This window comes from Salminus brasiliensis, chromosome 8, assembly GCF_030463535.1.
Source record: "Salminus brasiliensis chromosome 8, fSalBra1.hap2, whole genome shotgun sequence".
Classification (NCBI taxonomy): Eukaryota; Metazoa; Chordata; class Actinopteri; order Characiformes; family Bryconidae; genus Salminus; species Salminus brasiliensis.
Genome location: NC_132885.1, coordinates 24,434,754 through 24,454,794, shown reverse-complemented (window position 1 = coordinate 24,454,794; position 20,041 = coordinate 24,434,754). Strand labels below are relative to the sequence as shown.

The 20,041-nt window shown below is 41.1% G+C and overlaps 1 protein-coding gene across 2 annotated transcripts in view; it reads left to right on the top strand.

Annotated features, from left to right (window-relative positions):
* The window catches only part of LOC140561188 (cohesin subunit SA-2), a 28,699-nt gene extending 8,796 nt beyond the window's left edge, over window positions 1–19,903 (top strand). The window contains exons 14-32 of one of the 2 annotated variants that reach the window (XM_072686178.1): window positions 463–570; window positions 675–792; window positions 1,074–1,191; window positions 2,204–2,307; window positions 2,664–2,756; window positions 2,838–2,924; window positions 3,307–3,507; window positions 4,831–4,907; window positions 4,999–5,086; window positions 5,175–5,255; window positions 7,662–7,754; window positions 8,630–8,807; window positions 10,465–10,607; window positions 12,980–13,081; window positions 14,081–14,235; window positions 15,541–15,669; window positions 15,894–16,099; window positions 16,225–16,282; window positions 17,160–19,903. In XM_072686178.1, the coding sequence (XP_072542279.1) occupies window positions 463–570; window positions 675–792; window positions 1,074–1,191; window positions 2,204–2,307; window positions 2,664–2,756; window positions 2,838–2,924; window positions 3,307–3,507; window positions 4,831–4,907; window positions 4,999–5,086; window positions 5,175–5,255; window positions 7,662–7,754; window positions 8,630–8,807; window positions 10,465–10,607; window positions 12,980–13,081; window positions 14,081–14,235; window positions 15,541–15,669; window positions 15,894–16,099; window positions 16,225–16,282; window positions 17,160–17,292 (2,272 nt within the window). In that variant the 3' untranslated portion in view covers window positions 17,293–19,903. The other variant, XR_011980038.1, reaches the window with a different exon arrangement.
* Window positions 19,904–20,041: the final 138 nt, after the last annotated feature.

Below are 20,041 nucleotides of genomic sequence, written 5' to 3'. Positions count from 1 at the left end.
TTTACAACTGTCTCACATTAGGCAAATTATACTGTCTTTTAAAACGTGTTTCTTGTGAGAATCTTTATGTAATAACAGATATACATTATATGTACACCATATTATATTTCTGATGAACAATCATATTATAAACACATCCTAATAAAAGTGAGCAGGATTGTATCATTTGTTACACACTTATACACTTAACATATATATTTTTTAAAGCCATGTCATTGACTTTTGGGTGGTTATCCCATGCGGCACTTCTTGTTTGAAGATTGCTCCACCCTAATTTAAGATTGGACATTTGAGAAGTCATCACAGCTTCTGTTAACCCATAGGTTTATTAAGTTTTATTTGTTTGAGGAAGACCTACACCTGATAAAGCTTAGGTGTCCCACATGAGGGCAGTTCACCCTCCAACCATAATTCATATTTTCCATTGTCTCTCCCATTTTCGAGCACTGTTTATGTTTCCAGGTCATGTGATGATGTGCTGAGCCAAGACGACTACAAACACATGTTCCAGTTTGTGTATTCTTCTCACCGGCCGCTTGCAGCCACTGCAGGGGAATTCCTCTACACCAAGTGAGTGCAGCTGCTGTACTTACTGTAACATGGTGTTGCCAGCTGTAGCTTCCTTTACAGCACAGTTCAATAAAGTCTTTTTTTTATTTTTTTTGTTCTTTAAGGCTACTTAGTAACCCTGCAGTGCCTCAGTCAAAGGAAGGAGCATCAGAGGGGGACAAAAGCCGAGTACTGACCCTCGCCAGAGTCCGAGCACTACTACACTTCTACACTGAAAACCAGGTAAAATATGAGGGAGCAGACTTCAGAAGTTTGTCATCACTGTAATAAGAAGGCAGTGTAACCTTTTAATAATTCAGAAAATAATATGTTTGACTTTTTATAAACAACTCTTATTTCTGACTTTATTTAAATGTTTTATAAGAAATGAACCAAAGCTTATACTAAGAAAGTGATGACCGTACTAGTCAACTAGAAGTCCACTGGACAGTGCTGGATGTCTGGTAGTCTGTACAGTGTATGTCTTTGCTGTGTCTGATTGTGACCCCTGGTCTGATCTGCAGCTACACCAGCATGTGCTGTATGTTGTGGACAGTCTGTGGGACAGTGCTGGTGCTTTCCTCAAGGACTGGGCCTCCCTTACCTCTCTGCTGACTGCCCAGCCCTCTTCACAAGAGCAAGGCTAGTAGATACTCTCTCTCTGCCTCTGTGCCACTGTCCCTAGAGTCTCTGCAATCTTTCCCCTCTCCTCAGAGTTCCAGGTTTGTCAGCTGGACTCCAAAGTACCATGTAAACATACATGAGACCTTGTATAGATATGTATAAAAATCTTGCCTTACATATGTGTACTAATTTAACCTATTTGAAATATCAGAATTGTCGTTATAATGTTGTTATAATAACTTTATTTGGTGGAATACTAAGCTTTTAAATAAAGCTATTATTAATTGAAAGACTTCACTTGAGCTGAGTGTCTAAAAGCAGGCTACCATGCTCTACTGAACACTGAACTACCCCACAGAAAGAAATAAACAGCTAACATAAAAGCAAACAAAAATGCACTAAATGTCCAAATATTTGTGGACACCTCTTTTAATGAATGCATTCAGCTGCTGCTTAAAGTTGCACATATAGCTGTTACAGGTGTGCAAATGCGCACACACACACACACACACACACACAGCTGGTCTAGTCTCTGTAGATAAGTATTGGCAGTAGAGTAGGTCTCACTGGAGCAGATAAACATGAACCTACTGGCATCTTTCCATTTTCTGGAATGATGGTGCTCCATCCAATACTTCTCGGATGAAGTGGGGTGATGATCATCTAACATCCTGACCTCGCTTATTTCTGAATGCAATCAAATCCTTACAGCTATGCTCCAAAACCTAGACCCATAATCATGGACAAGCATGGCCATCAGTCCAAGAGAGTTGGACAGTTGCACAGTTGGCCTTGCTTGCTTTGTGTGGATAGGATGACCAGCCACTTCCCCCTTTAATCAGCGTGATGCTAACCAGTGCAGGTGGCACATAGGTGACATGGCAGAATTGGGCGTTAATGGTCTCCTCCAAATATGTTATGAATGAAAGGATCAACCAGTGCTAGACTTAATACTAGGCATCTGCATGTGTCCATACTAAAATGACTGTGTGATCATGCCTGTGTTTATGTGTACATGTGCATTGAACAGCTCTGAGCAGTGCTGAGGAGACTCTGCTGATTGAGATTCTCTTGGCATCAGTAAGACAAGCTGCTGAAGGACCTCCACTAGCAGGGAGAAGCACAGGCAAGAAGGTTCGCTTCTGCTTTGTTCTGCTTCCTGATCTGAGTAGAAGGCCACACCAGGGACACCTGTTTGAGTTGAGCCAAGGTTACGTCTTGGCATTGTTATTATTTATACATATCAAGTTTTTTTTATTGAGTTTATTAATGATTCGTGCTTACAGTATTTTAATGGGCATGCTAGACTTCAGGTAAACAGGGCAAATTACATTATGTCAGAACGGCACACTCTTAACAGTCCCTTTTGGTGATGTTGATGCCATTATTCTATAATAAATGGAGTATTCTCACTATTGCGTTTGAGGCATCTTGTCCAAACTGTCTGTACGGAGTGTGTAAAAAAAATTGTATGTGTGTGTGTGTCTAAGGTGATCAGCACTAAAGAGAAGAGACTGCAGACTGATGACTGTACAAAGCTTACAGAACATTTCCTGAAGGTGCTACCTGAGCTGTTATCCAAGGTGAGGAATGCCATTTGTCTATGGGTTTTCCTCTGTAAGTACTACATTAGATGTGGTCTGAAGAGTTTGTCTACCTTTTAGTACTTAGAAGATGCTGCAAGACTGACCTCCTTCCTCAAAATACCTCAATACTTCCAAATGGATACCTGTGGTGATGAATACACAGACGTGAGTTTTGTTTGCGTACTACAGGCTTTCTTCTGCAGGAGGTTCTTTATGATGGTGTTGGACACTGTTAGACATGTAGACATCAAATATCTAACATGAAGTCCATTGTTATAAATATGGAAGAAGGTCCTTTGTCCTACATTACTGGATTATGTTACTTGTGAAGTTGTGTGAGATTATATTTTCAATGTTTTTTTCATGTAATAACAAATTGCTTAAAAATGTAAAAATTGTTTTATTATTGTTATAATAGAAAATATGGATAACATACATGTAGAATAATACACTATTGTATAATATAGTATAACAGTGAATGAGTGGAGTTCACAGTCGAGCCCCCCCTGCTGACGAGTGTGTGACATTGTTTTCTATGGCTGTTAAGTCTGTGCAGGCTTTGCTGGCTGGGATGGATGCTGCAGTGGGCAGACACACAGAGGCAGGACTGCTGGAAGCGGCCGCCCGCTCGTACCATAGCCTCTGTGCCGAGGACGCACGCTGGCAACATCTGACGGCACCTGCCCTGGACCAACTCATTCAGGGCTGGACACACACACTGGAAACATGCTTAGAAGAGGCACTGAGTGTGAGTACGATGACCACTTCAGATGCTCAGCATAGCCTGTGGCCAGTCCAGACAGACGTCTTTTTATTAGTGCATTAATTAATTATTGTAGAAATTGCAGTTTCTTTCAAGCACCTTAAATGCATAGTTCAACAACAGCCACAAATACACAAATGTGGCATGTTCGTGATCTATAAAATAAAGATATGACACGTAACTAAAACAGTAATAGAAGCCACCCTTTTTGGGGGGTATTTTAGCCTATATTTTGTGCATCAGAAAGAGCATGGATTGTACTACATCTAGCATGCTTAGCTGAAACAGCAATTAGGCAAAAAAACTAATATTTATAGCTGACTAGTGTTTGGTAGTTGATGTCTGACCAGAGTGGCACATAATCAATATTTTTTATTAGTGACAAAATAAAAGTGTATAGTCTCTGTCAAAACACACTCACAGTTTTAACTACTACCCAAGAATCATCAGTTTAGTAGATCCCACACTAGCCAAACCAGCAGTGCCTCAGCTAGCTCATTTGTCTGTAAAACGGTCCATTGCACATGCAGCTACACAGCTCAGCTACTGCCAAACTAGAGTAGCTAATAGTTAAGATGTAAACGACCTGAGTGAGCAAATCCAGTCCTCTAACATTAAGGCAGCTTTTTGACACCTCACCTCTCCAAGTGTGTCACTCCCAAGTGCGTTTCCATTCTATTCCGGTTATTTGATCATTTTTTTAAAAGATGGTCATGCTGATGCTATTTATGTATAGCAGGGGTGGGCATCTACAAACAGTTACATTAGAAACTGTTTTATTTTGCCCATATCCTGTTACTTGCTGCTAGTAGGGCTGTGTATTGTCAAGAACCTGGTGATATGATGCATACCACAATACAGGAGACAGTTTTTTGTCATAGTATAAAAACATCCTATACATCAAATCTGAGTAATAGAATAGTCAATGAATGTTCAGTCAGAACGGTGGGATCTAAAGACAGAGTACAACACTTCTATCTTGTGGTCGGGGTTTTAGCACAACACAAAATCGACCACTGTCTGCCAACCATACTCTTTCTCATTAAAAACCAATACTGAGAATTGGTACAGTACTGCAATCATAATGTTGTGCTACTCTTTTCTTACACCTGTATTGTTAAGGACATGGTGCTACAGGATAAAATAGGAATGCAAAGCTTGAGGGGTACTTCAACTATTGGGACATTACCTACTTGTGGTCCTGAGCCTGTGTAAAATCTTCCGCCTATTCTAAACTAAAGGTAAACCCTCCATGTATGCTTTTACACATGTAGAAATCTAACTGCTATGTCCCTCTCTCGTGCTCAGGATGGAGCCTTCGTTGCGGATGAAGAGAGGAAGATGGAAATTCTAACCACTCTGAAGAAACTAACTGCTTTCAACAAGTAAGAGTGAAGCGGTTCGTTTCAGCTTGGCCGCGCTGTCCTCTCACCTGACGTTTCTCACACTCTCCGTATCCTTCTCTCTCTCTCTCAGTGCTCAGGACCTGTCGAAGTGGGGGATGTATGAGCTGGTCTCCAGGCTGCTTGTGGTTGAAGTACAGCGTGGGGGCTTGCCAGTAGAGGTAACACTGACCGCTCCAACAGTCTGTTTCCCTCTGCTGGTTTCCCTCAGTTGTGCCACAATGACTGTTCTGCTTGTGCCGCTTGCAGATGAGCACTGAGGCCCTGCGCTGCATCTGCTGCTGCATCCTGTGGAACCTCAACGCGTTCGGAGAGGCAGCGACCTCTAGGGTAAGGCAGCAGTCGCTCGGACTCAAATCCAGTGTGCAGTAAAAATCTCTGGCTGTATGCATCTGATGCAGTAATGGGAATGCTAATATTTACGCTCAGGGCAGACGCTTGGTCCTGATTGATAAATTAAGCAAACAGTTCAGGTATGCGTTCCTCGCTGTCCACGCAATTCTAGTATGATCCATCATAGGCAAGCGTGTCCTTTAATTCTGCTAGGTTCTATTTGAAATATCAGCTGGGATACCCTCAAAGGCCTTTGGGTTGTGTCCAGTGGATTTTAATAAGCAAAGAGAGAAGGCCGTGATTGATCATGAGTCGTTAGGAAAAGTAAGGTGCAGGTGATGGATTGTAGGGGGCGTAATGGCTACCTTGTTGCGTGAAGGCTCCTCTGCTAATCTCTAATGTGGCGTCGTTATTAAGCCCATGTTTCCATGTGCCGCGCGGGGTAATCATATTTCCCGACCCCTAACCTTTCCACACGGAGATATTGATGGCCATTAAGACTGCTGTAGGTAAAAGAGCGACATTAAAAAATCCCCCGTTTGGAAGAAGGGTGGGGGTGCAAAAGAACGTGCACTTTCTCTCTGCGACCCCCCTCATCAATAACTGCCAGTGTAGGGCTGTAATTTGAGGCCCAGGCGGCGACTTCGGCCCAATCTGCAATTCTAATGTCAGTGGCATTTGACTTGGGAACGAGGGGCGACTCGGAGCGAGAAGGGAAAAAAAGATGAGTTCAGCAGAAAATTGGGATATTGTCCGATTAAAATGAGTCATTTGGCCGAAATGAGATTGCGGCGGCGCAGGACGCACGCGGACGGCCGCAGCGCTTCGTTGCCCGGAGCCGACCAGACGTGCGCGCACACACGTACACACATAAGCGTGCGTGTATAATTATGAAAGAATGGTTTACATGAAGGACCGGCAGCACTACTAACAATGCTTTCATCAATCCACATCAGCGAGAGCCCTACTGCGCTCCTCCATCAGTTTCTATTATTTAGTCTAATTACGCTCTCACTATCTTGTCTCTGGAGCCTCTTCTGCCCAGTTCCCATGCCACACACCGCTTCGTTTCATGCATGTTTTGCGCAAAAGCAGTGTATTCTGCTCTGATACGAGATCCATTATGATTCTGCTTGTTTGTGCTGATAGGAGTTGAAATATGTTTTTTGAAATTTATATACTTGAAATCAGCCATAAAGCTGAATATATAGCAACATATATGTACAGTATTAGGCAGTATGAAAAAAAGCCTGTATTATGATGTACTGTTGTACATCTACTCATCATGGACATATTAAGCTTTTAATGATTTCTTTACATCATTCATAGAAGAAAAATTTCAAGAAGTTGGTGGTGTATTTTTTTGGAGTTTGTCTAAGATCAACACAGAGCCAGACATACATGCATTCATTTGGATGCAAGTTACAGAAGTCAAGCCTCTTAACTTCCTGTTAGTGATTGTTAATGATTTAATGGTCGACTACAACTGGTAGCTTCTCTGCACCCACATAAGAAGGGTTTGTTTGACAGCATTCATTTGTTTAATCATCACACAGCACAGTGAGAAAGTCCAGGGATCTCAGTGCAGATCTGAGAAGGATGATTGTGGATTTACACAACTCCTGAATGTCTCTTGGAGTCCTTTCTAAACAACTGCAGATTCCCAAATTGTGCAAGTGCAAGTTAGATGAGACACACCTTGCGTTGTTTGGCCACAATGACCACAGGTATGTTTGGAGGAGTTCAAGTGAGGCATTCAACCCCTTCAAGAACACTGTACTAACTGTTAAGCATGGTGGTGGTAGCATTGTTCTCTGGGGCTGTTTTGCTGTCAGTGGAACTGGCACATTGCACAAAGTGGATGGAATAATGAACATCGAGGACTGCTTCAGTATTTTTCCATCAGCTTGACGGTTAGAACATGAGCTTCATTGGACACATCAGAGGTGTTTGGGGGACAGATAAAGCAGGCTAACATTTAAGCTTTTGGAATAGCCTTCTCAAAGTCCTGACATCAACCCTATGAAAAAATATGTGAACTGTGCTTAAACGTTGAGTCTTTGCCAATGAAACCGACTAATTGAACTGACCTCTACCAGTTCTCCAAGAAGAGTGGTTAAAATATCCGACCAGAAATCTTCCAGAAGTTTGTTAATGGCCACCAGTAGTGTCTGGTCAAGGTGCAACTTGCTAAAGGACCTTTACCAAAGATTTAAGCATGCTATATGTATATTGCAGGCTGTATGTATCATTTTAACCCCATTCTTGTTTTCCTATTAAAGATGTACTCTGCCACTCATTCTGCATTCTGAAGAACAGTTCAGTTAAATCATTGAAAGGCCAATATTGCTGTGCTATTCATGTCCATAATGATAATGTGTGCCTGTGTGCGTGTGATTATAGGAATCGGCGCTCCATCAGAGGAATCAGCTGCGAGCCTTTTGTGAAAAGTGCCACCGTTGTCTGTCACACACCGAGCAGCTGGTGAGAGAGCAGGTACAGTGAACTCTATTCTTATCTCTACTGAAGAGATCATGCTTACAATCCAGCGACATACTGTATGACTCCCGTGCACCAGGGGGACTTCTGTGAAATGTGCCCACACTGTTTGAATTTGGTTGGTTTTTAATTTCCTGTTGAGTGCCCAGGGCTCCTGCTTTGGATTTATAATGGCTTCTCTGTGCTTGCCAGAGCTCTGCTCAAACAGAGACTGCAGCTCACAATTTGTTTAGAATTTGAGCCTAGCATGTAGCTCTGTTATCAGCCTTTCAGCAACTCTGTGTTCGAGCTGTTTCCTACGGTTTAATACTAGGAAGAAACTGACATTTGACTTTTATTAAAATATCCCAGCTCTATTTTAAGGCATTATTACAGATCTAAAGCTCTTAGTTTTTTTGTTGTTTTGTGAAGTAGTTGGTGCTTTAACCTCTGAAAATTCACAACCACCACCGAAGGTTCCAGATTTGCATTCCTTTCTCCTATAAGCTAAGAATAATTACTGAATAATAACCAATATTAGAGATTAAAGGGCCCATAAATTCTTTATTATTATTGTTATTATTTATTTTTATAAGAATAAGAAGTATGTAAAAATGTGCTGTTCACTCTCCAGGCTATAGGTCCATACATAGAAGCTAAGCTACAAAAAACATCTGGATGAATACATTTTTTCACTTCATTATCACTGATGCTCTTTGTTGCTTTAGCCCCATAACTGCTTTTTGATTGAAGCAGTTTACAATCCAAGCAACTGTTATACATAAATATCCATCTTAAAGGCACAGTAACACCAACCAGCCTGTCTAATTCTAAAATGATTTAAAAAAGACGTCTGTCAGTGGAAAAATATTAAGTCTGCCTTGTGTTCACAGGCATTCATGTGTTTGAGTGACATCCTCGTAGCCCATAACTACCAGCTGCAGATGTGGGACCCCTCATCGGGTCCCCCTCTGCTGTACACCCCTGAGCCCAGGCTCCAGAAAGCCCTGCTGAGCTTCGTCCTGGAGCACGTCTTCACTAGCCCCGAGCCGGACAGCCACAGCAGCAGAGGTAACTATCCTGCACCCTCTCTCTCTGATGTGTTTCATTTCGGTGTGCATGTAGTACATAACACTTATAGCACAATTCACACTGGCTTTGAGATCATTTTCATCCAAGAATTTACATCTCTAATTTTTTTCAAATGTTATTTAATTTTTAATGTAATGTAGTTATGTTGCCTCGCCAGGCATGGGCTCAACCTATTCTTATTCAAATATAAGGAGTATTTAAGTCTGGACCGCTTTTTAAATGAAGCACAGTACAGGGCTGCCAATCAGAACATAGGGTATTTACAGATAGCAGTATATCAGTTGTATATCTTAAATGCACAGTAAAAAAAAAAGCTACTTGATAATAAAATATATTATATATATTTATAATAAAAAAATAAATTGATAAATTGATAGATGAATTTTTTTTTATATAAAAATAAAATAAAATTGATAAAATTATGTAAGAATAGTTATAAATTCTAAAAGAATAGTTCGAATTATGGTACTACTACTACTACTAATCATACTAATTATAATAATAATTGAGTCATTATAATACTTTATAATGCTTTATAACTTTATAAGCATTGTAATAATGCTAATTATATATATTTTCCAATATTCTAAATATTTATTGTAAGTCTAATAAACTCTGCACAGTGAGCATGGCCTGCCAGTAGATGGCAGTCTGACTCTGTTCTGCTTTATTCAGTACCGAGCGTAGTCTAGTTCCCTTCTAACAAGCTTTCAGTCATTCTTGTCTTGAGAGATTTTCTCTCGTTTGTGAAATGGCTCACAAACGTAACAGTACTTAATGTGTGTCCTGATAACCCGTTCTCAAAGGGTTTCTGCTGGGGAGTTTTTTATCTTCTTTTACTATGATAGTGTTCTTATTTAGCGACTTCAAAAATGTGCATGATGCCACCCTCCTAAAAAAACCCAAATTATGGTCATAATAAAGTGTATGGTACAGCAGATCTACACATACATATTGGTAACAGTACAGTACAATAATACTGTGTTGCTTATTGTTTTTTTGTTGCTTTAGAAAATAAGACATATTAATAAGACTACAGTTGGATGGTTGGATATTTGATTTGATATATTGACCAACCATTGCTGTCTCAAGCAAACCTGATTCTGTGAATATTTCAGAAAGCTCGGGAGCTGTACCGGCCAGAACCCTTTGAAAATGCAATATGGGCTTTTGGAGGGTAACGTACTAAAAAGCAATTTAGCCACTGGATTTCCTCCATGTCACTAATAGTGTTACACACCTTCTCAATGAAGTGATGCTCCAGGACCAGGCAGGCTTAACCCAGACCCTCGCTGTGCTGAGAGGAAACGTTGTTAACTTTCACTCACCTCAGGAAAGTGTTTCACTTAAACTAGGTTTAACAATTGAATGACATGGTTACACTTATCCATTTCCACACGTCCTCTCTCTCTCTCTCTCTCTCTCTCTGTCTTTTATTTCTCCTATATCTCACTCCATCTTTCTCTCTCTTTCTCCTCCTCTTTCTTTCCTCTTTCTCTGCCCGCCTCTCCATATCTCCATCTTTCTCTGTCTGTCTTTCTGCCTCTCTCTCTGTGTCTCTCCCTGTCATCCTCCCCTTCTAACCTTCCCTCTCCCTCTCTCTCTCTCTCTCTCTCTCTCTCTCTCCCTCTCTCAGGTAGTGACAGTGAGATGGGTGGCGTGAGCCGGCTGGAGGACTTGCACAGGCGGAGGAATCTGTTGGCTGCTTACTGTAAGCTGATAGTGCACAGTGTGCTGGAGATGAGCATGGCTGCGGAGATCTTTAAGCAGTACATGAAGGTACGTCCATCCAGCGGGCCGCAGCTCCTCAACCTCCTTGCTGCTAACACTCTTCACCCACACTCAGGTTAGGTAACAGTTCTCACACTGGTTAAGGTGATCAGGGAGGTCTGTTGTTTCTATAAAGGGTTTAAAGCAGGCTTTTACATTATTACTGTAGGTTTTACAGGGCAGGTGGTCCTGATTACAGAGGAGCAGGTCCGGGAGAGCTGCTGCAGTAATGGTAAATGGCAGTGAGCACATTGTTCTATTAGTTCTAAAGCACACTTGGCTTCTCAGTTCATAAGTACACCAGTTTGCTTTAGAATTTATGAGTTGACTGCAAGATGAATGCACAGCACTCTGTGAGTGTGTGTGTATGTGTGTAAGAGTGTTTGACACACTGACATGTTTGGAATGCCTATTCGGCTTGGCCCTGGCAGAGCCAGCAGTCTCTCATCAACATTCTTCCTGATCAGACCTTTTAATACACACACACACACACACACGCACACAGCTGCCATAATGAACGATGGCTTTCAAAGTCAGGCAAACGACAGAAAGTTGGCGGTTGAGCATAACCCCATATTTGCTCGACTTCCTGTTTCTGCAAGGCTCCCCAACAACTGTTTGCTTCTCTGAGCTTCTGAATGTTTGCCAGTCCTACAAACCAGCTACACCCGTTTGAATACGCTTCTAAAAGCAAACCCGCAGCGGTGAAAAGGCAGCTGTTGTGTGACAGAAGGTACAGTAGGTGGTGTGTTTGGCTGTGTTACAGACGAGAAGCTAGGCTAGCGTTGACCTCCTCACACTGGAACAGTTGTAATTCAGCAGGTCAGTACACCAGTGCCACCAGTACAGTCCATCATACAGAGGATTTGTGTGATCCAGAAGGGGTCTCCAGTTACAGGGCCGGGGGACATGAGCTCATAATCTGTCTGGCCGAGAGGGCAGGTGGGCTGGACCTGTCGCTGTGGCGTTGATAAGGTCTGCAGGGCAGCGAATATCTACTGGAGCAGCACTGTTATTATTTAGGTCAGTGAAGGCTGATGATGTAGCCCGTAGATGTAGCCCCGATGGGGGGGCTTGAGATCTAACTGGTGGCTTGTTGGCAGGTGTGGAGCAGGCTCAGTTTTTAGTGCCCCAGATTTAATGAAGGCAGTCCATCAGGATGCTTTTTTGCAGCCACTTGAATAGTGGGCCATTCTCTTCTTCTTCTTCTTCTTGTACTGTTAATAATAATAATAATAATAATAATAATAATATTAATGTATTTAATAAATAATACATTATTTATTATTAGTAGTATTATTATTAATAATCCTGAGGAATTTTCTTTGTTTTTTTTTGCAATATTCTGTTCCCTGAGGCCCGCTTATAACACTGGTGTTATATTATTACTGGTATTTTTATTATTAAACAGGCTGATTCTTATGTGCTTTTAAGACTGATGTATGTAAATGAGTGCTGTTTTGATTGGTTGCCTTATGTTGTACCTCATTCAAAAAGCAGTTCAGACAAAAACCCTTCTAATGTAAAATCTGTTGCTAGGCTGAATAGCAGGTTATATACATTTGTGACGAATTGTCTGATGTTACAAGGCGTTTTCGCAGCTATCATGTGAACTATATTGTTGCTGTCCATTGAAAAACATGTATGTCCACCTTTAGTTTTCTCCATGTCATAAACTCTTATTTTACATTGACTTCCATTCTGAGTTCAGAACTGTTTGTCTTCTCCAGTAAAGTCACAATTCTGGGCAATATGGACTCTATAGTCTGCAGTATTCACATACTGCGTCATCATAAAAGTGAAAAAAAAATGATCCAGGCCTTTTAAAGGATCTGCTGCTGATGTCTTGGTGCTAGATACCACATTGCCCCTTCGGAGGTCTTGTAGAGTGAGCTGTTTTGGCAGCAAATTGAGAACCAGCAGAGTTTTAAGTTTCACTACTGTTTGAATATTTTGGTATTATTATCCTTTGATTCTAACATTCCTGGATGGACAGACAGACAGACAGACAGACAGACAGATGAATGGATGGATGGATGTTCTCGTCGATACGTCACATACGTCACGTGCACTGGTGCACTTTTACACCTCTAGTAGGAAAGATTCTAGACTATTTCCAGTTGTTGCAGGATTACTCTGGCGGTGTGGACATGTGATATTTCGATACGAGCATGATGACGCTGGTGTCTTGACTTTGTTTGGATTCACAAGGTCATAAAGTCAGAACTTTGTAAAATAGGGTCCTTAGGCAGTCTCTTACAGGCGATAAAGCACTCTGATAATGGCAGACAAGTTGGATATTGTCCACAGAGCTGCTTATGAGTGCAAATGGTAGTGCTTTAGGTGTCCCTAAATGCTTTCTGCTGTCCTTTCCTCTGCAGTACTACAACGACTTTGGTGACATCATCAAAGAGACTCTGAACAGGAGCCGGCAGATGGACAAGATTGAGAGCGCACGCACCCTGGTCCTTTGCCTGCAGCAGGTATTGTAAATACAGCACTCTTTCCCCCTGCTTCCTCTTATCCGACACTACTCTATGGGACAAGTCTGCCAGTCCAGATCCTCTGCTTGTGGAGGGGCGCAGCTGTCAGCACCTCACTGACACAAAGAAACCCCCCGTCTCCATCACTATGCACTGAGTGGAATGTTCTAGCAGCTCCTCCATTCTCTGAATTGCTTAATGGACCCCTGTTGGGAGGGAGGCTGATTGGAGACGCACTGATCACACTCACACTCAGTGGTGCAGATTTGGTTTGAGGAGTAGGAGGGGACCATCATCTTGTAGACCGTAGCCTACTTACAACAAAAAGAATTGGTGAGCAATATTATAGTATGATTCTATTCTATTAGTTTGTTTTATTATATCTTAAAAATATCAAAATGAGCAAAGGGGGTTCCCACACATCCTGGAAAATTGGGAAACATAGAAAAACTTGTTTTCTTGTTTTCCAGACATGGGAAAATTGCAAGAGTGGCTAAGGACTGAAACCAGTGAGCCTTATATTTGAGAAACCCTTGCATTTGAAACTGCAACACATTTCTGAGTGAAGTACTGCAAGTCCTGAAAGAAGTGCAGGGATGCCAGTGTTTTTGGCCATGACTGTAATATCAGGAGTAATAATATAATGTGTTCACTGAAACACATTCAGCATAGAATTTAAGTTGTATACTTTTCAGTATCATTTTTTTATTTACAGAGATGTCCCGATCCAGTCCAGGCATATTTGAATGGATTTTGGCTAATTTAATTTCTTTTAACCACGGTATTCAGAGTGCCATCTGGCGACCTCAGGGTGCTATTAACAGACATTATTGCCCAGCTGGGCAAAGATCAGATCAGTATGGGCTGATGCTCAGAATTAAGAGACTCTATTGGGGAGTGTGTGTGTGTGTGGGGGGGGCGGGGTTTACAACAGTATATGTATTTTTGCTATCTACCTGCAGAGGCTACATTGCCTTCTCTGTATGTTCGTCACTCCAGCTGTACCTGCGGCTGAAGCAGGAGCAGGACAGTGGCAGCCCATGCAGCTCGGCAGTGCAAACGTACAGCAGCATCAAAGAACTGGCCAGACGCTTCTCGCTCACCTTCGGCTGGGACCAGATCAAATTCCGAGAGTCTCTGGCCATGATCCACAGGTACTGCTGAACAGACATTACGGCAGCGGAGTGTAAACTGATCTAGGTGTGCTGGTGTACATAATAATGTAATGTTATGTATGTATGTAATGTAATATGGACAGCATGGTTGAATGGGAATATATACTGCATGGACCAAAGTATTGGGACACCTGCTCTTTCATTGTTTCTTCTGAAATCAAGGGTAGTAAAAAAGCATTTGTTGGAGTGACTGTCTCTACTGTCCAGGGAAGACTTTCTACTAGATTTTGGAACACTGTGAGAATTTGCATTTAGTGACCACCCCACCTCATCCCAACCCAAATCATCCCAAAAGTATTGGATGGAGCACCATCCATCATTCCAAAGAACACAGCTCCACTGCTCCACAGCTCAATGCTGGGGGGCAATATACTCCTTTACAAGGACTTGACAAGCTTTATATGTGTGCATTTGCACATCTGTGTCAGCAGTGGGTGCAACTTAAAGTAGAAGGGGTGTCCACAAACATTTGGACATACCGTTGTATTTGTCTTCTGTTGATCTTTCAGTGCTTTTCACTTCTTAATGTGGCCTGCTTTGACAATGACCAATCACAGCCCAGTATTTCGCTGTGTGCTATGTTGGGGGGATGATTGTGGAAAATCCCAGAAATAGAAAATATGTATTCAGCGCAGGCAGCTGTTCGGTTTTTGCTGAGTAGCATTGAGCTGGGAAAACACAACAGTAGCCATGTTTCAAAGCCAAGGCTGCAGACAGGGTAGGACAGACCTTGCTAGTTCTGGGGTAAACAAAGGCTCCTCTTCAGTGTTCAGTGACGCATGTTTGAGACGGGCTGAGCAGGCTCCCGCCTCAGCATCTTGTCACTTACAATTGTTGTCACGTGAAGGCCCAGGAGGCTTAGTGGAGGCCTAGTGGAGGGCTTCTCAGAAACGATGGATGCATTTCACTGCCACATTTAAGGAACAAATAGCAAGGATTTAGGAACACAGTGGGTAAGAATTCATGCACATCTCTAATCACTAAACCTTAGCCATGGCCTGAAGGTTAGAGAAGTGGCCTAGTGCCTGGAAGGTCACCGGTTAAGCCTGACAGGACATGACTGAAGGCATCGAACCCCCAGCTGCTCTCTGGGCTCCACAGCTAGGCCTGCCCACTGCTCACTAGCTCCTGATTGTCCGTGTTCAGTGTTTTTGCTGCACGGATAGGTTAAAGGCGGGGGTCAAATTCCTGTGTGCAACACTAATGGTGGTTGAGTGGTTCTTCCTCCTGTCCTCCTTCACATTGTCTCCACTGAGCTCTGCTTCTGTTTCTGTTCCTTTGCAGAGATGGCATTGAGTTTGTGTTTCAGGGTTTTGTTCAGGAGTCTGAAAAGCACTCGCCTCCCAACATCTCCTACCTCACCATCCTCAGCGAGTTCTCCAGCAAGCTGCTCAAACCTGACAAGAAGACCATGTGAGTCAGTCAACACTGCAGAGAAGGATTTATCTATAGTGTGCACGCACACACACACACACACACACACACACACACACACACAGAGGAAACGACCGAAGGAACAATTTCTGAGGAGGATCTTTAGACTGCTGTCACTGTATTTGTCTTTGGAATCTATTCATTACACTTGAATCAGCAGATCTGTAGGTCACTGTGCTGCTTTCCTCCTGTTTGCTTCTCAGATACAGTTACCTGCAAAGATATGCTGGTGAGCAGACCATCAATAACAGGGAGGAGTGCTGGATGCCTCTCATTTATTACAGAGCGTCTCTCCAGGGCACGGCCGAGGGAGAAGATGCTGTGTCCTTCATCAGCTCCGACACTAACAAACAGCCTTCGCTCACCAATCGTTCCAAATCCCCCTCCATCAGACAGGCCACGTCTGAAGGTACGAGCACTCTAGAGGTCGAACGGCCAAAAGACTCGACCTACTTGCTGTGAGAGTGTGCAAACTGCAGTAAAAGGTCTTTACTCACAGAGATTTGTGTCCTGTGTCTTTTTTTTTTTTTTTAGGAGATCCACGGTTTCCACCACCATGTATAGAAACAAAAGGGAGCAAGCACCTGAAGAGGTGAGGAGACATGCTTGGTATGAAATTAATAAGAGAGAGCAGATTTAGTTTTTCTTTGAACTGTTCTCTGTTTTCTGAGACTGAATAAATATGTCCAATAAAGTATGTGGACACCCCTTTTAACAAATGCCTTCAGCTACTTTATTAAGTTGCACCTATAGCTGACACAGATGTGCAAATGCACACACACACACACACACAGCTTGTCTAGTCCCTGTAGACGTACTGGCAAATGGAATAGAACTCTCTGGAGCACATACACATGAACCTATTGCCATGTACTGCATGGGGTATAAAGCATCCCCCCCCAGCATTGAGCTGTGGAGCAGTGAAAGGACTGTTTTATAAAATGATGGTGGTGCTCCATCCAGTACTTTGGGGATAAGTTGGGGAGTTGAAAATGAGGTGTGCTGGTAATCATCCAACATCCTGAATTCACTAACACTTTTGTAACACTGAATGCAATAATATTTTTACAGCAATGGTCTAAAATCTGGTAGAAATGCTTCTCTGGACAGTAGACTTAATGTTAATGTGTGTCACAGTTAATGTGTGTCAGCAGTGGGTATAACTTAAAAGTAGCTGAATGGTGGGGATGGGTGTCCACAGACATTTGGACATATAGTGTATGATGAATTCTGGAGCATAGTTTTCAGTGTAGTGTAGTTTATGTGATCAGCTACAGGCTTAATGAACGCAACACTCATTTCGGACACTGCAAGAGTGCTTATTGTAGCTGCCTCAAGGCATGTTTTGCACAGCGCCAACTCCCATCTGGCCTTAAGTGCGTAATGGATGTGTTCCGTTTCAGACTTTTAGTGAATGTGAAGTTAATGAGTTCATCTGGACTTCTTTCTTTCTTGTCTTTTTCTTGCAGCTTGGAAGAGGTAAAAGCCTCAGAGCAGGGTCCAGCACTTAGAGAACACCCAGACAGCCGCGGACCATTTGACATCCAGCCAGGGACCACCACTGATGAGGTGGATGTGGACACAGTAGAAGTAGATGTATGATGCACGGCTGTCTCGTTTTGTAAAGCGTACGTTCCTCTTCGGTTTATACCCCAAAACTTCACTGTGGGACCGTCTTTAACATTCACGGTTACTGTAAAAAGACATGAAAGAGGCTGGTGCTGAATAGACATTTCTTTTTTATTTTTTTTTCTCATGCACAAAACCAGATCTAAGCTAAAGTCTTAGAAGGTATGGTGTGTTTCTCTTGAATTTTACATTGGGAATATTAGCAGTCTGTCAGGGAAGAAAAAAGAAACTTTGATTTGATCTGGATGAGCGGTTATTATTTAGCCCTGCTGTCTTAGATTGAACACATATTGAAAGCCTTGAATTAATTAAGCAAGACATTTATAATAAGCTGAATCGACTCACTGTAGGACAGATGTTCTCGGCCAGTGTTTAGATACTGACTATTAATTATAGGGGCTGGGCAGCGAGAGTTTGGACTTTTTTAGGTGAAAGTAAGTGAACAAATCCTTTACTGGAAACTTGGTATATGGCTTTTGTCTTTGCACGTCTTTTCACAAAAACATAATTCCTGTTTATTTGCTAAATTTATTTATTTATTGGAAAATGTTTGCACATGCTCCATTTCATTTATTCTTCCAGTATGTCAGATCAAGTAAATAAATAGTAATTGTGCAGTAAAATGTGCAGAAGAGTCTCTGTAGAGGATTTGTTTTTGGACTTTTCACTGTTGAAAATGACTGTATTCTGGCACTGGGCAATACACAAAATAGTGGAGAAGCCAGGAAAATTGAATCTCCATGTCTCTTATTAATGTTATTACACTGGGTGCGCTCCGATAAGCAATATTTGAGAAAAGCACTCGATCTTTGGTGATTCTAAGAAAGTGTACAAATCATAGACCATCACTGCAGGCTAGCCAGTCACAAACTAATTTAGTCAAATTATTAAACAAACAGCAGCAAGACAGGCTACTGCTAGCATTTGGTCACGGTCACACAAAACCTCCAAAATCTCCAAATTGGTAACTTTACAGAAGAAAAAAACATTTTATTTCTGAAATTCTGAAATATCTAGATAGTTCCTATTAATTAGCCTGTAGAGTCATTTTCTCAGACAAGGACTAAGCCTAGTTCTAGACTACATTTTCCGGTCAATAAAAGGATCTTTATTCAGAATGCTGTGTAGATAGAGACTAGGCTTAATCCCTGTTTGGGAAACAAACCCTTAAAATGTATAGATGGAGAGAAAACTCCCTTATTACTCATCTGTACCATTTTTCCGCCCAGTGCTCTGTAATCATCGCTGTTCAGGCAGATTTTGTAAAATGTTTCATGAACATCAGGACACTAAAAACTGAAACACTTATTAAAATAATTTATATTGCTTTAATATTGCATGCTTAGCCTTATTTAGCACTCTTTAGCACTCTGCTGTGGGTATTTCAGGTTTGAATATAAATGCAACATTTATACTTTTATTGAAGTAATAATACTATCTGTTTAAGCTTGACCAAAAAAACCAAACTTTTTTTAATTCCAGGATCAAAGGCTTTTTTGGCTTTGTTTGGTTTTTATTGCATTCGTCTTTAGTTTGACCTTTTTTTTTTTCTAACCAAACCATTGTTCATATGTTACTCATTTACTGTATTATACCTGTATTGTACATACAGTCTTATGCAAAGGTTTGAGAGGTTGATTTGTATGTGTTCACATCCTCTGCAAAGACACACAAAATAAAACAAATAAACAAAACATTAAACGTAGCATGTTCACATACGTAACGGAAAAAAAAAAAAAAACTTCTTCTAGAGGTTTTGCTCTTAAGTTAAGTTAAGTTAAGTTGCCTTAACATTTGCTTAAGACTGTGTGCTATGTACATTTCCTATGTTGATTATAGACCTAATATATTGGTAAATACATTTACCAACTTTCATTAACCTGGGATTAGAAACAGTTCACAAATTAATCTGGAACAAGAGGAGAGGGGAAAAAAAAAAAAAAAAAAAAAAAAAAAAAAAAAAGCAAGCATAAAAAGGAAAATAAATAGGAGGTATGCTTTTTTTGGTGCAAATTATATTTAGCATGTCTTTTTTTTTTTTTTTAAATCCCAGATTACAAGAGGAATATTTTGAAATACATATATGCAGTGACTGAAATTTGACTCACTCCTCCATAAAGAGGTTGAACAGTTTTTGTGTAGATATCTGCTTTGTTTACCACATTAAAACAATGTATATGTGAAAGTATTTTGTTTAGTGGAGTAAAAGACTTATTTCAGTCCAGTACACCATTTCTAAAAAGAGAATTTGAAATGCGATCCCTTTTTCTACAGCAGGTAAAGCCAAACACCATCAGTTCCATCAATTTCTTTATTCTGAGACAAATGTGGTGTACGTGAACTTTGCGACCTGTCCAGTTCAAGTACTGAATTTTGAATAGTCTGAATGTTTAAACTGTACATTGTAACTGACTGTTATTGCCAACCAGCATCTGTGTATCTGTGGCAGCTGTTTCAACAGATGTTTCTATGTATGTAAAATAGTTTTTTTTTTTTATGAAAACAAATTTAATATTAAATACAACCTTAATTTAATCTATGACACCTCAAATAGGCTGAATTCATTGCTGTAATACTTTATTTGAACTCATAAATAAAAAGGGTTAATTTTCCATTTTTCTTAAGTACTTTGTAGTACTTTTATAGAAAAACAAAAACAAAACAAAAACATGATTAAAACGTTTAGCTGAAGTAAACCTAAACACGGCACACATGAAAATAT